The sequence below is a fragment of the Colobus angolensis genome, unplaced genomic scaffold, assembly GCF_000951035.1.
Source record: "Colobus angolensis palliatus isolate OR3802 unplaced genomic scaffold, Cang.pa_1.0 Scaffold85, whole genome shotgun sequence".
Taxonomy (NCBI): Eukaryota; Metazoa; Chordata; class Mammalia; order Primates; family Cercopithecidae; genus Colobus; species Colobus angolensis.
Window position 1 is genome coordinate 1,778,077 of NW_012122376.1, and position 11,963 is coordinate 1,790,039.

At 44.3% G+C, this 11,963-nt stretch overlaps 1 protein-coding gene across 2 annotated transcripts in view; it reads right to left on the reverse strand.

Moving 5' to 3' along the window:
* DOCK1 (dedicator of cytokinesis 1) overlaps positions 1 to 11,963 on the reverse strand; it is a 489,568-nt gene that overhangs the window by 462,797 nt on the left and 14,808 nt on the right. For both annotated transcript variants that reach the window (XM_011930180.1, XM_011930179.1), the window contains exons 4-6: positions 9,608 to 9,704; positions 6,599 to 6,747; positions 1,206 to 1,341 (exon numbers count right to left, since the gene is read on the reverse strand). In XM_011930180.1, the coding sequence (XP_011785570.1) occupies positions 1,206 to 1,341; positions 6,599 to 6,732 (270 nt within the window). In that variant the 5' untranslated portion in view covers positions 6,733 to 6,747; positions 9,608 to 9,704. The remainder of the gene's footprint in view (positions 1 to 1,205; positions 1,342 to 6,598; positions 6,748 to 9,607; positions 9,705 to 11,963) is intronic.

Here is an 11,963-nt window from a genome sequence, read left to right on the forward strand (position 1 = left end):
ATGGAAGGAAATAGAAAGTCAACCCCAACAACGCTCATCACTAACACTTGCTTTCTTTATTCCCTACAGAATAGAAAATGGTAATAATTCATTGGCATAACCCAGCGAAGCCATTGGTGCAGTCACTTTCTTATCTCCCCTGCACATTCTTAAATCATGCATTCACACAACAGACAAAAAAAATCGTATCCTGTGCAATTGTGCTATTTTCGAAGATACAAAACTTTCAGGTGTCCAACCAATAAATCAAAATAATTATTATATGTGTAGTTATTTAATTTTTTGTTCCCTCATTAGACTAAACCCTCCAAGGACATCTGTCTCACTTATCATTATGTCTTCAACATTTGGTACACAGTAGATGCTCAGTAAATACTTGCTGAATTAACGGATGATTCAATTATTCAACCAGTTTTGAATATCTACTGTGTGTATGTGTGTGTATGGGAGGTGGGAGGTGACAGGTCACGGGGGTGGATTGCTCATGAATGGTTTAGCACCATCCCCTCAGTGCTGTCCTCATGACGGTGAGTTCTCACAGATCTGGTTGTTTAAAAGCGTAGCGTATAGCACCCCCTGCACACCCTTTCTCTTCCTCCTGCTCTACCCCTGTGAAGTGCTGGCTCCCACTTCGCCTTCCGCCATAATTGTAAGATTCCTGAGGCCTCCCCAGAAGCAGAAGCCACTATCCTTCCTATACAGTCTGCAGAACCATGAGCCAATTAAATCTCTTTTCTTTATAAACTACCCAGTCTCAGGCACTTCCTTATAGTAAGGCGAGAATAGGCTAATGCATACATGATACCATTAAAGATCACAGAAGATGAAAACACAGTAAGACATGTGCTCTCTGCCCTCAGTGAGCTTGAATACATAACCTGCCTACCATTAACAGAGAGGAAATGCCGAATCGAGTCTTGTGTCCCATTGGACAGATGAGAACACAAAATCAACATCATTAGGATCCTGTCTCCTAAGATGAAACACAATGCTGTCCAATCCTCCTTCACGTCATGAGTGACATCCTGTGCCACCAGGCTCCGTTCCACTCATGGCTGTAGGACACACACTCCGCAGCTACTCCTTTTCAGGTTCTTTCTTAGTGAAAATTCTGGGCTTGACTGATATTTTACTAATGTTGAAAACGTATTACTGAGAAAACGTGTTCCAAATGTAAATGGCACATTACAGACAGTCAAACTTACTTTTTCCTCTTGTAACCTTTCCTCCACTTGTTTAGAAGCTATTTCATGAGCTCTGAAGAGACTAATCGTGCTAGTTAATTCTGGATCCAAAATATTCCCGTCTTCATCTCTAACCACCAGGTCCAAATCTAGAATTCTAGAACAGCAAGAATTTAGAAGTTCATGCACATAGACCAAGGAGGTTGAATTTTCTAGAACAACTTCCACCACAGCAACTGGGCAGGTAAAAACATCCTAGAAAGTCAGGCTTGCCCACAAATATTAGGAATATGAAATTCTTGGAGGTTGCTTTCTTTAGCTCAAAATGTGTCACCTCAGGAGAAGTTAAAAAAAAAAAAAAATACTCAATTTTTACTTCCATTGCAATCAGCAGTGGCTTGCTTTGTCTTCCAACGAGAAGTTTTACAGATCTACAAGGCCCAAGTGAAGTATGTATTACTAATTATTATGTAAAATATGAAAAGTTTTAAGGCATACTATTTTTTTTTTTTTTAAGACAGAGTCTTGTTCTTGTCGCCCAGGCTAGAGTGCAGTGGCACAATCTCAACTCACTGCAACCTCTGCTCCTGGGTTCAAGAGATTCTCCTGCCTCAGCCTCCTGAATAGCTGGGATTACAGGCATGTGCCACCACACCCGGCTAATTTTTGTATTTTTAGTAGAGATGAGGTTTCACCATGTTAGCCAGGCTGGTCTCAACTCCTGACCTCAGGTGATCCACCCACCTCGACCTCCCAAAGTGTTGGGATTACAGGCGTGAGCCACCACACCCAGCCTAAAGCACACTACATATGTACACACACACACACACACACATTCACATATATATGCAATCACATATACATCCATCAACCCAAACACATAGCTGGCAGTTGTGACAACATCACAGAGTTGAGGAAGGAGAGAGGGAAGAAAACTTGGAGGAGAGATCTACCCACCACCTTATTTACTCCCCACTGACCCCGGTAGGGTCCCCTGCATGTCTCCCCTTCTACTTCGAGTCAGTTTCTAGTCCTTACACGAGGCCACAGGAAGATTTTCAATACAGATGTTCTATTGTATGTGAACACCAAACATATGGACGTTATCTACAATAAGGTTAAGCAACTTCCTGGCCAGATGGCTAAATGCAGTCGCCAACTAAAAACACAAGCAACATCTGGCTAATAAATCTGTCCAGTCTATAACAGTACATATTTTGGGGAACATTCTCTCTGATTCCTCAAATCCAACAAAATTATAAGGTGATTTTTACCACAGTTTTTATTTAAAGAACACAGGCAGTTGTGTAACAAAAGAGATCAAGAGTTGTGATCTGGCAGTAGGTTCTGGCTTTCTTGTTAACAAAACATGCAGGCCTAAGGGCAGAAATTTAACTGTAGATGCCTCTTACCCTGCCCTTGGGATTTTATATTCCTGTAATTAACAAGCCGATGGAGGCAGGCTTTTTTTTTTTTTTTTTTTTTTTGAGACGGAGTCTCACTCTGTCGCCAGGGCTGGAGTGCAGTGGCCAGACCTCAGCTCACTGCAAGCTCCGCCTCCCAGGTTCACGCCATTCTCCTGCCTCAGCCTCCCGAGTAGCTGGGACTACAGGCGCCCGCCACCTCGCCCGGCTAGTTTTTTGTATTTTTTAGTAGAGACGGGGTTTCACCGTGTTAGCCAGGATGGTCTCGATCTCCTGACCTCGTGATCCGCCCGTCTCGGCCTCCCAAAGTGCTGGGATTACAGGCTTGAGCCACCGCGCCCAGCCAAGGCAGGCTTTTTTAACAACATGAAAAAGGAAAGAGAGTCATTTGAAAGAATGATAAATTTCCTTTGGGAGGCCGAGACGGGCATATCACAAGGTCAGGAGATCCAGACCATCCTGGCTAACACGGTGAAACCCCGTCTCTACTAAAAAACTACAAAAAACTAGCCGGGCAAGGTGGCGGGCACCTGTAGTCCCAGCTACTCGGGAGGCTGAGGCAGGAGAATGGCGTCAACCCGGGAGGTGGAGCTTGCAGTGAGCTGAGATCCGGCCACTGCACTCCAGCCTGGACGACAGAGCGAGACTCCATCTCAAAAAAAAAAACAATGATAAATTTCAATTAGAGAACATCTTTATAGTTACAAATTAAAGAGGAAAGTTGAATTGCCCATAAATGCTCCACTTAGAAAAACTACCCTGAGACTCCGAGTCTCGAGGTCACACACCTTAAAGTCAGATATGAGTCTGCCAGCAGCTCAAACATATTTAGTCTTTGGAGTTTTGCTCAAGCACTGTATCACTAGGAAGGCAAATACAGAAAACTCATTTTTTCCTTTTAATATCTATTGAGCAAATTCCACTGACAGTGAAGCAGGAGGACCAACGGGGCCTGTCAACAGCATCAGGGTAAACAGACTTTAAACAAATAGAGGCTTTTTGCACTGCGTGAAAACAGCCTCAGTGGCTGCAGTGTAAGCGGGGTGCCTCAAGACCAACAGAAAGACATCTGGAGAAAATGTAAAAAGCATTTTAAGGTCTCATTAGTTATCTTTGTAACATGTCTCACTAACAAGGCAAGCTCCTCCCTCCCAAATACTACTCCTTAACCCTAGGAACGTGCTGGTATAGGCAGGGTCAGACGGTGTGGGCGGGGTTTGTACTGGTGTGGGCGGGGTCAGTAACGCATGGATTGAGTCAGTACTACTGTGGGTAGGGCCAATGTTCGTGGCGGCGTGGTCACTTCTAGTGTAGCCATGATTAGTTCTGGTATGGGCACGTCAGTGCTGGTGCCAGGGTAGCTACAAAGCACCAGCTTAGGAGGCCCAGCCAGTAGGTCCTACAGGCCACGCAGAATTGGGGTCCCTCCGGGAACACATGAGAGGACGGCCCTGTGCCAGCCTGCTATGCACGTCCCGCCACGTCATCACCTCACACCTGCCAGGGCAGATGGTCAGACCCATTGCACAAAGGAGGAAACCTAAGCTCAGAGAAGTTATTTATTCCAAAAGCCTGGGCTGTGTCAGAACTCTCCAATGGCAGGGCCATGCTCCTTCTAGAATGCCACATGCAAACTTCACACAAAGTGGCCTGTCCAGTCAACCCTTCTACGCATTATTCTCAGCAAACAGTGTGCAGCTGGTTCTGAATCAGAGTGAGTTTCCATTATGAAGGTGCAACTTACCACAGCAAGGCAATGGAGAGATGAAGTCCATGGAAACCTAATGCACCTATGAGGACAGGGTAGGAGCCCCCCCACAACCTGAAATCATATGTAGAACTGTGTGTGTGTGTGTGTGTCTGTTGGGAGGTCTGTGTGCCTGTATGTGTGTATTGTGTATGTGCATTTTTCTAGAGATATGGTCCAAGACCTTCATTACATTCTCAAATAGCTCTCCAAACCCCTCCACCCAGGTTAAAAATAAATTTAAAAGGCAAGAATGCCTAAGCAATGAATGAAAAAGACACATCTTTTCCTTATTAAATCCACCCACTTTAAAATCAAACATTCAACATTGTGATATCATTTTGCATCATATAGGTTTTCTGAAGGAAGCACTAGGAAGATATATGCAGAGTGCTGGGCTTTGGAGAAATTATAGAGGAGGCTGGAGATCCTTGGGCAAAAAGAAAACTGTCTTATTAAGGACTGTATTTCCTATCAAAGTAGTAAATTGTATTTGGAAACACTTCCTTCCTTAACTACATTTTTCCATGATACAATGTACTTTGCTAGCTTCCTGCAGCCAAATTAAGCAGGTGGTCTCTGAACATAAGTCTAAATTATGATACTCCAATAGAAAATCAAATCAAAGCTCCAAAAGTCTGCTTTTTTAAGCAGGTGGTCTTGAAGTGGGTTTTACTGCAATAATAGCTAATATCTCAGGCTTTCCGGAAAAAAACACAAAAACCTTCTCCTACAGCATTTCTAATCCAAACCCTACATCTTGCTCATAATGTTGCTTTAAGAAATTTTTCACACTTCAAAATATAAATTACCAGAAAATTATGTGATAATTGTGATTTTACAGAAAGGTTCTTTGATTTACCCGGACTCCTTTCTGCTGAGTGGCTGGAAGCAAGCCCCTTCTCTTTTCTGACTTCCACATTCCAACGTGCAAAATGAGGGGGTTGAATTAAACCAGAAGTTTTCCACATCTGCTGTCCAGCACAACCCCACTCTATTTTTAAAAACTGAGACTTCCGGCTGGGCGCAGTGGCTCACGCCTGTAATCCCGGTTACTTTGGGATGCTGAGGCGGACGGATCACCTGAGGTCGGGAGTTTGAGACCAGCCTGACCAACATGGAGAAACTCCATCTCCACTAAAAATACAAAATTAGTCAGGAGTGGTGGTGCATGCCTGTAATCCCAGCTACTCAGGAGGCTGAAGCAGGAGAATCACTTCAACCCAGGAGGCAGAGGTTGTGGTGAGCCAAGATCATACCACTGCACTCCAGCCTGGACAACAAGGGCGAAACTCCATCTCAAATAATAATAATAATAATAAAACAAAACAAAAAACCTTGAGATTTCCAGCCAGCATCCCAGATATCACAAATCAGAGCCTTAAGGGATAGTTTTTGAGAGTCTATAAATTCAACAGCTATCCAAATGATTCTGATATAGAAGAGCATTTGGGAACTGTGTGACCAGATACTTTTTAAGGCTTCTTACAGCTCTGCTATTCTATGAAAAACCAAATATTATCAGGTGGAAAAGGGCATATGGCCTCATTCTAGTTACAGGACCCAGCAGAATTAGGATCAGAGCAGCTTGTTTCCTTTCAGCATCAAAAAACACGTGCTACCACTAGAAGGTACAGCTGTAGGCAGGGGTGAGCACTAAAGGCACTCATGCAGAGCCAGCGGGGGGGATGCCTGCTGTGGATGGGAACAGCTCTTGCTCTGGCAAGAGACATAATTGCACAAAGCAACTATTTGTCGTTTACTGCAGTGAAATTTAACTGGGCTGTATTTCTGTTTGTGAAATCTGGCAAGCCTACACAGGTGACAAACTTTCCAGTGATCTAATGTCCACTCTGACTCTCAGAACTTTGGATTCCACAGAAAGAAACCTGTTGCTTGTCACTACACAAGGCCCCGCCAGATCTGGACTCAACGTCAAAAACTATGATCAGAAGTAAAAGTTCCTTGCTACGGGAGTAATGATACGGTTCCCTCCAGAACAGTGAAAATGACATTACTCTATCCCTTGAATAATGACAAGGTTTCAAGAATGGCTCACAAAATTCCCCTGTTCAGAATCCAGTGGAAAATACCTCATCCTTTTCAAAATGAAAAACATGCCATTATTTTGAGGGTAGACATTTTGTTTTATGATAAAATGTGACCTCGGTCTCTTGAAGGCTTACAGTGATGTTAGTACATTGGATAATTTAAGCGTGAAATCATCTTTCAAATAAACAAACCTGTTTCCATAATCAATTTTGGCTGTGACCTTCTTCTTCAGTTCTTTGAGCTCATCCTGCGGCAGAGTTCCAGAAAGAATTTGTGATCGCCATTCAATAAGGTCATAGATCATGTGCCGCACACTTCGAAACATCTCCCTGTTATCTTGCTATACAGTGGGGAAAACCCAATCATAAAGATTTTGTTATAAAACAGCATTGTGAAGATGGTAGAGAATGGATATCTCTTCAAATACACATGAGATATAAGCACTAGATCACGAGATTTAGTTAACGTTGAATTAAAAGGTGCTTTCAGCATACACTGAAACATATTATTTGGAATTGGTTTTCCATGAGACATTAAAATATTAAAGGAATAAAAAGTAATGCATAATCCCCAAGATTTCATCCAACATTCTACATGCCACTGAAGCAAAAAGGTGATCCCAACACGGGCTAGACCTTGAACGTCAACACCTGCTCGTGAGCTTCCTGCATCTGGATCAGAGACGGGCAACTCTTAAAGCTCCTCCAGAATTAGTCTGAACCTAAAGATCTGAATCCTACAACCTGCATATGGTCTTCAGAACACCCTGCACCCTAGACCCTTCTCAGCACACTGAGAACCTGAACTCCTCGGCCTTGCTCTCAGCTGAACTATTGGGAAGAAGCAGCATTCCACCCTGGGCTGGCTGCTGCACACTGTGGTGTGTGCAACCCACAAGAGACACTTCTGCAAGAGGCCAAATCTCAATCTACAAGCTCTGGGTGCTTCTGTGACAAGAGGAAAATGCAAATAAGATGCAAAACTCACACTTCTTACCACTTTCTAAGAATTTTGATGGGACTGATGGTTCAAAGAAAAGCAACAGTTTGCAGCTTGCAATTACAAGTGTACAATAATCAAGGAGATTAAAGATTTTGTGAAGGAAAATAACTCAGTGGTTCTTTCCATGAAAAGAAATCTAGGTGGAACCTAATGTGATAAAATTCTAAGCATTGCTGGCCTTGGGAGCTCAGGCCTATAATCCTAGCACTTTGGGAAGCAGAGGCGGGAGGACTGCTGGAGCCCAGGAGTTGGAAACCAGCCTGGGCAACATAAGGAAACCTCATCTCTTCAAAAATTAAAAAATTAGCTGAGCACGGTGGCTCACAGGTGTAGTCCCAGCTACCCAGTAGGCTGAGGTGGGAGCATCGCTTGAGCCCAGGAGGTTCAGGCTGCAGGGAGCTGTGATAGTGCCACTGTAGTCTAGCCTGGGCAACAGAGCAAGACCCTGTCTCAAAAAATAAATAAATAAAAAAGATATCTAAATGTCATGGTCCCTTTAAAACATTAACTGTGTTCACTGCCACTTTTTTTAAAAGCTCCCCTTCTACAGAACTGAACCACATACCTCACACTGGTATTTAACCTTCTTTCTAGGAGTTTCTAATATCCACACGGCCTTCTCTTTTCCACTGTTCTAAAGCCATATCAACTATCTAAAATCCTTAAAAGTTTGCTAATATCTACGACCACAGAGCAGAGCCAAAAACTCTTATGAATTTTTTTTTTTTTTTTTTTTTTGAGAAGGGGCCTCACTCTGTTACCCAGGCTGGAGTGCAATGGTGCGATCTTGGCTCATTGCAACCTCCACCTTCCAGGTTCAAGCAATTCTCCTGCCTCTCCTTCCCGAGTAGCTGGGACTACAGGTGTACTCCATCACACCCAGTTAATGTTTGTATTTTTAGTAGAGATGGGGTTTGGCCATGTTAGCCAGGCTGGTCTCAAAGTCCTGACCTCAGGTGATGCATTCGCCTCAGCCTCCCAAAGTGCTGGGATTACAGGCATAAGCCCCTGCACCCAACCCATAGAAAAATATTATAACCATTTTTGGGCTTGGCTTTCTTTGCACAAATCCAACCGTGTAAGTCTATCAGAGGCAAATTTAAGTTTTGTGAAAGGAAACGAAGGTGCTCGTTAAGAATACCTACTCTAGGGTGACAGACTTAAGGAGGTCCACTGACTGTTAGCATCAACTCCTGTTTGTTTTGTTGCCATATTTTTGTTTAAAAATTGCGAAGTTGACGATGAAACACTGACTACAGAATTGCTCAGATTTACACAAAACATTCATGGCTAACTTTACGCTTTTAGGTTTTTGACTACGTTTGATGACAATTACTGCAACTGCTTATTACTGTGCATTTACAGGAAACCACTGTATAATCAAAAACAACAAGCCTGCCCAACAAGCAGCTGCAGGACTTTAGGAAGTTTTCTATGTTCGCAAGAAATTAACGTACCGACTTCCTTCCAGAGCCCTGGCTTGGTGATAATAACATTAGCATATGAGAAATCAACACTCTGAATAGAAATACAAGCTTAACAAAAGGTAATCTTCTGCAAATATGAATTTATGTGCAAAGAAATGCCCTGAGGGAATATGAAATGGAAGATGTCAGAGCTTCAACCTCTCTGCATTAATAAGACTTCTTCTGTGATCAGGAGAACTGGACAATTGCACACGAAGCTGGAATGTAAAATATTTCCCTTATCCCTGTCACAAACACGGGTAACTCTAGAAGACTCTGTTGTTTTTCTTAAATGATAAGAGGTATTACCTACTGTCGGACAATGGCCAAAAATAAATAAATAAATAAATAGTAATTGCCCTCTACTGGATCCTTAAATAAGCACCTATTACTGTTTAAAAGGTGACATCAACACACTGCCCGATCCCGTGTTCCAGGGGCCTGAAAACCACATTTCTCTTTCCAATGCATAGAGAGACACATCCGACAGTGCCTGCTGCTCCAGCTCACTGTGATACACCCAAACACATGGCAGGTCGAAGGGCACACAGCCCCCAACAGGGGCTAAACTCTCAGTCATGTCGCTTCCTTAGCCTTTTCTGAGTAAAAACTCTGTCTCTGAAGCTCTGCTTTTAAGGTTCGCTGAGAAAGAAAACCATCCCATTGGCAAATCAGGGTCAAAAAAGGCCACTCTCTATTTCTAAGCTTTGAATGAATATCTCATTTTCTCACCACGTAGAGCTGCCTCCAGATGGTGGACCACTCTCGGAGTGTCGTGGTGACTTCCTGGATGAGGGGGAGGTCACCCGGGATGACTGTTTCATGTTGCCTGGGAGGAAAGAAGGAAAGAGCAGCTGAGTCCACGGTTTCACTGCCTGCTGTGAGTTGTACCTGTAAATTTCACAACCAGGCCATAGTGCTCAGTATTAAGCACATGGGAAGAACATCTACAAATAAGACTGCATTCACACATATAAATACATACGTCTCTACGAATGACAAGTTATATTTGTACAGAGCTTGGGAAGGTTCATACATTACCCTGCATGTAAGCCATCTACCTCATACGTCAAGGTAAGATGAAGGAGGCAAATAATATTTCATTAAAAGTCTACAGAACGTCAAGGTCTGGCAAAAGGAAAGTATATTCATAATATGTGTACCCATCTATCTTAAAGGTGCCATAAATTACAGCTGGTCCATGTGGCATTAAAATGCAGGTTTGGGTTAAGATGATTTTTACATTTGCCATCATGCATAAAACTCATTACATGATAATACATGAAGCAGTTATCCTTGGCGAAATATGAGAGGTTACAGCTTCCAAATGTCCATGGTTCCTCTAGCTGATGCCAACTCGGATCAAACTCTGTATCCTCTTTCTTACCCTTTTTCCTCCACCCCAAAAGGTTAACCTCTGACTCATTCTTTTTTTTGAGACGGTGTCCTGCTCTGTCACACAGGCTGGAGTGCAGTGGTGCAAACTCAGCTCACTGCAATTTCTGCCTCCTGGGTTCAAGCGATTCTCCTGCCTCAGCCTCCCAAGTAGCTGGGATTACAGGTGCCCGCCACCACACCCGGCTAATTTTTGTATTTTTAGTAGAGACGAGGTTTCACCACATTGGCCAGGCTGGTCTTGAAACGCCTGACTTCAGGTGATACGCCCACCTCAGCCTCCCAAAGTGCTGGGATTACAGGCATGAGCCACCGCGTCTAGCCCCTTGACTTATTCTTAACTCATTACCTATTTAGGTGTTGGTTTTCATCAAATCAACCATTGGTTCCTGGGCATGTGCTCTGGGTCAGGCACCATGCTAAGTAAGACTCAGACTACTGAGGGGTGGGGGGAGACAGCGAATTTGTGGCTGGTGTAGTTAGGCTAGCTGGTCCCACAGGTTGTCTGTATGTCCTGAACAGGCAAGAATGTGGCCAGCATGGAATCCTGAGGGACGCTACAATAGGTTCCACACACATCCCTTGATGTGCACAGAGTCCAGATCTGTGGAAGGAACGCTGACTTTGGCTCACAATTGGGGATCAGGCCTGCAATGACTTATTGATAGCAGAGAGGAGGATCTCAAAGCAAGAGACAATGGGGACCCCAAAAGAACAGTGGTCTCGTGGATAGTTCCAGAACCAGACATCGGAGGGAAGGGTGCAGGCAAGACTATCCCCTAGAAAACTGTCATGAAGAATGACCCTTTAGGCTGGGCGTGGTGGCTCATGCCTGTAATCCCACCACTTTGGAAGGCCGAGGTGGGTGGATCAGGAGTTTGAGACCAACCTGGCCAACATGGTGAAACCCCGTCTCTACTAAAAATAAATAAATAAACACAAAAAATTAGCCAGGCATGCTGGGGCGGGCCTGTAGTCCCAGCTACTCAGGAGGCTGAGGCAGGAGAATCACTTGAACCTGGGAGGCGGAAGTTGCAGTGAGTCAAGATTGTACCATTGCACTACAGCCTGCCAAGGAGGTGCCCAAGTTTCCCGGTAAGGATGCTGATGGAAATGTGGTCCATTACAGGCTAAGATGTCATCCCTACAAAGTCCGCAGGGAGAAATTTCCTTCCGCTCACAGTGTGAGGATCTGCAACAACAACTGGGCTGTTTTCATCTTATGGATCCTGGGTGGAGTCCACTGGGGGCTCCTCACACTGGCTATGAGAAGCTTGGAGCTCAGTGACCTCCCTTCCACCATGTGAACAGGGTGAATAGGGCCTCAGTGCATGTACCATGTCCTGTAGTCGGTTCTGGTTCCGCCTTAGGTTCCTCCCTTCTGAGAGGCCCAGTGGGTCCCTGGGATTAACGCACCAGCTGGCACTTACGCATTTGATCTGGCTTTATGGTCTTATCTTTGTTACCACCTTGTCACCCGCCAGCATTCAAGAATATATAACCCCAACAATGCCTGCCTCACAGGGCTGCTGGTAAGACTGAAGGAAAGAGCATCAAGGCAGAGCATCTTTAAGAATGAATGGGGCTCAGCGCGGTGGCTCATGCCTGTAATCACAACACTTCGGGAGGCTGAGGCAGGTAGATCACCTGAGGTCAGGACTTCGAGGCCAGCCTGGCCAACATTGTGAAACTC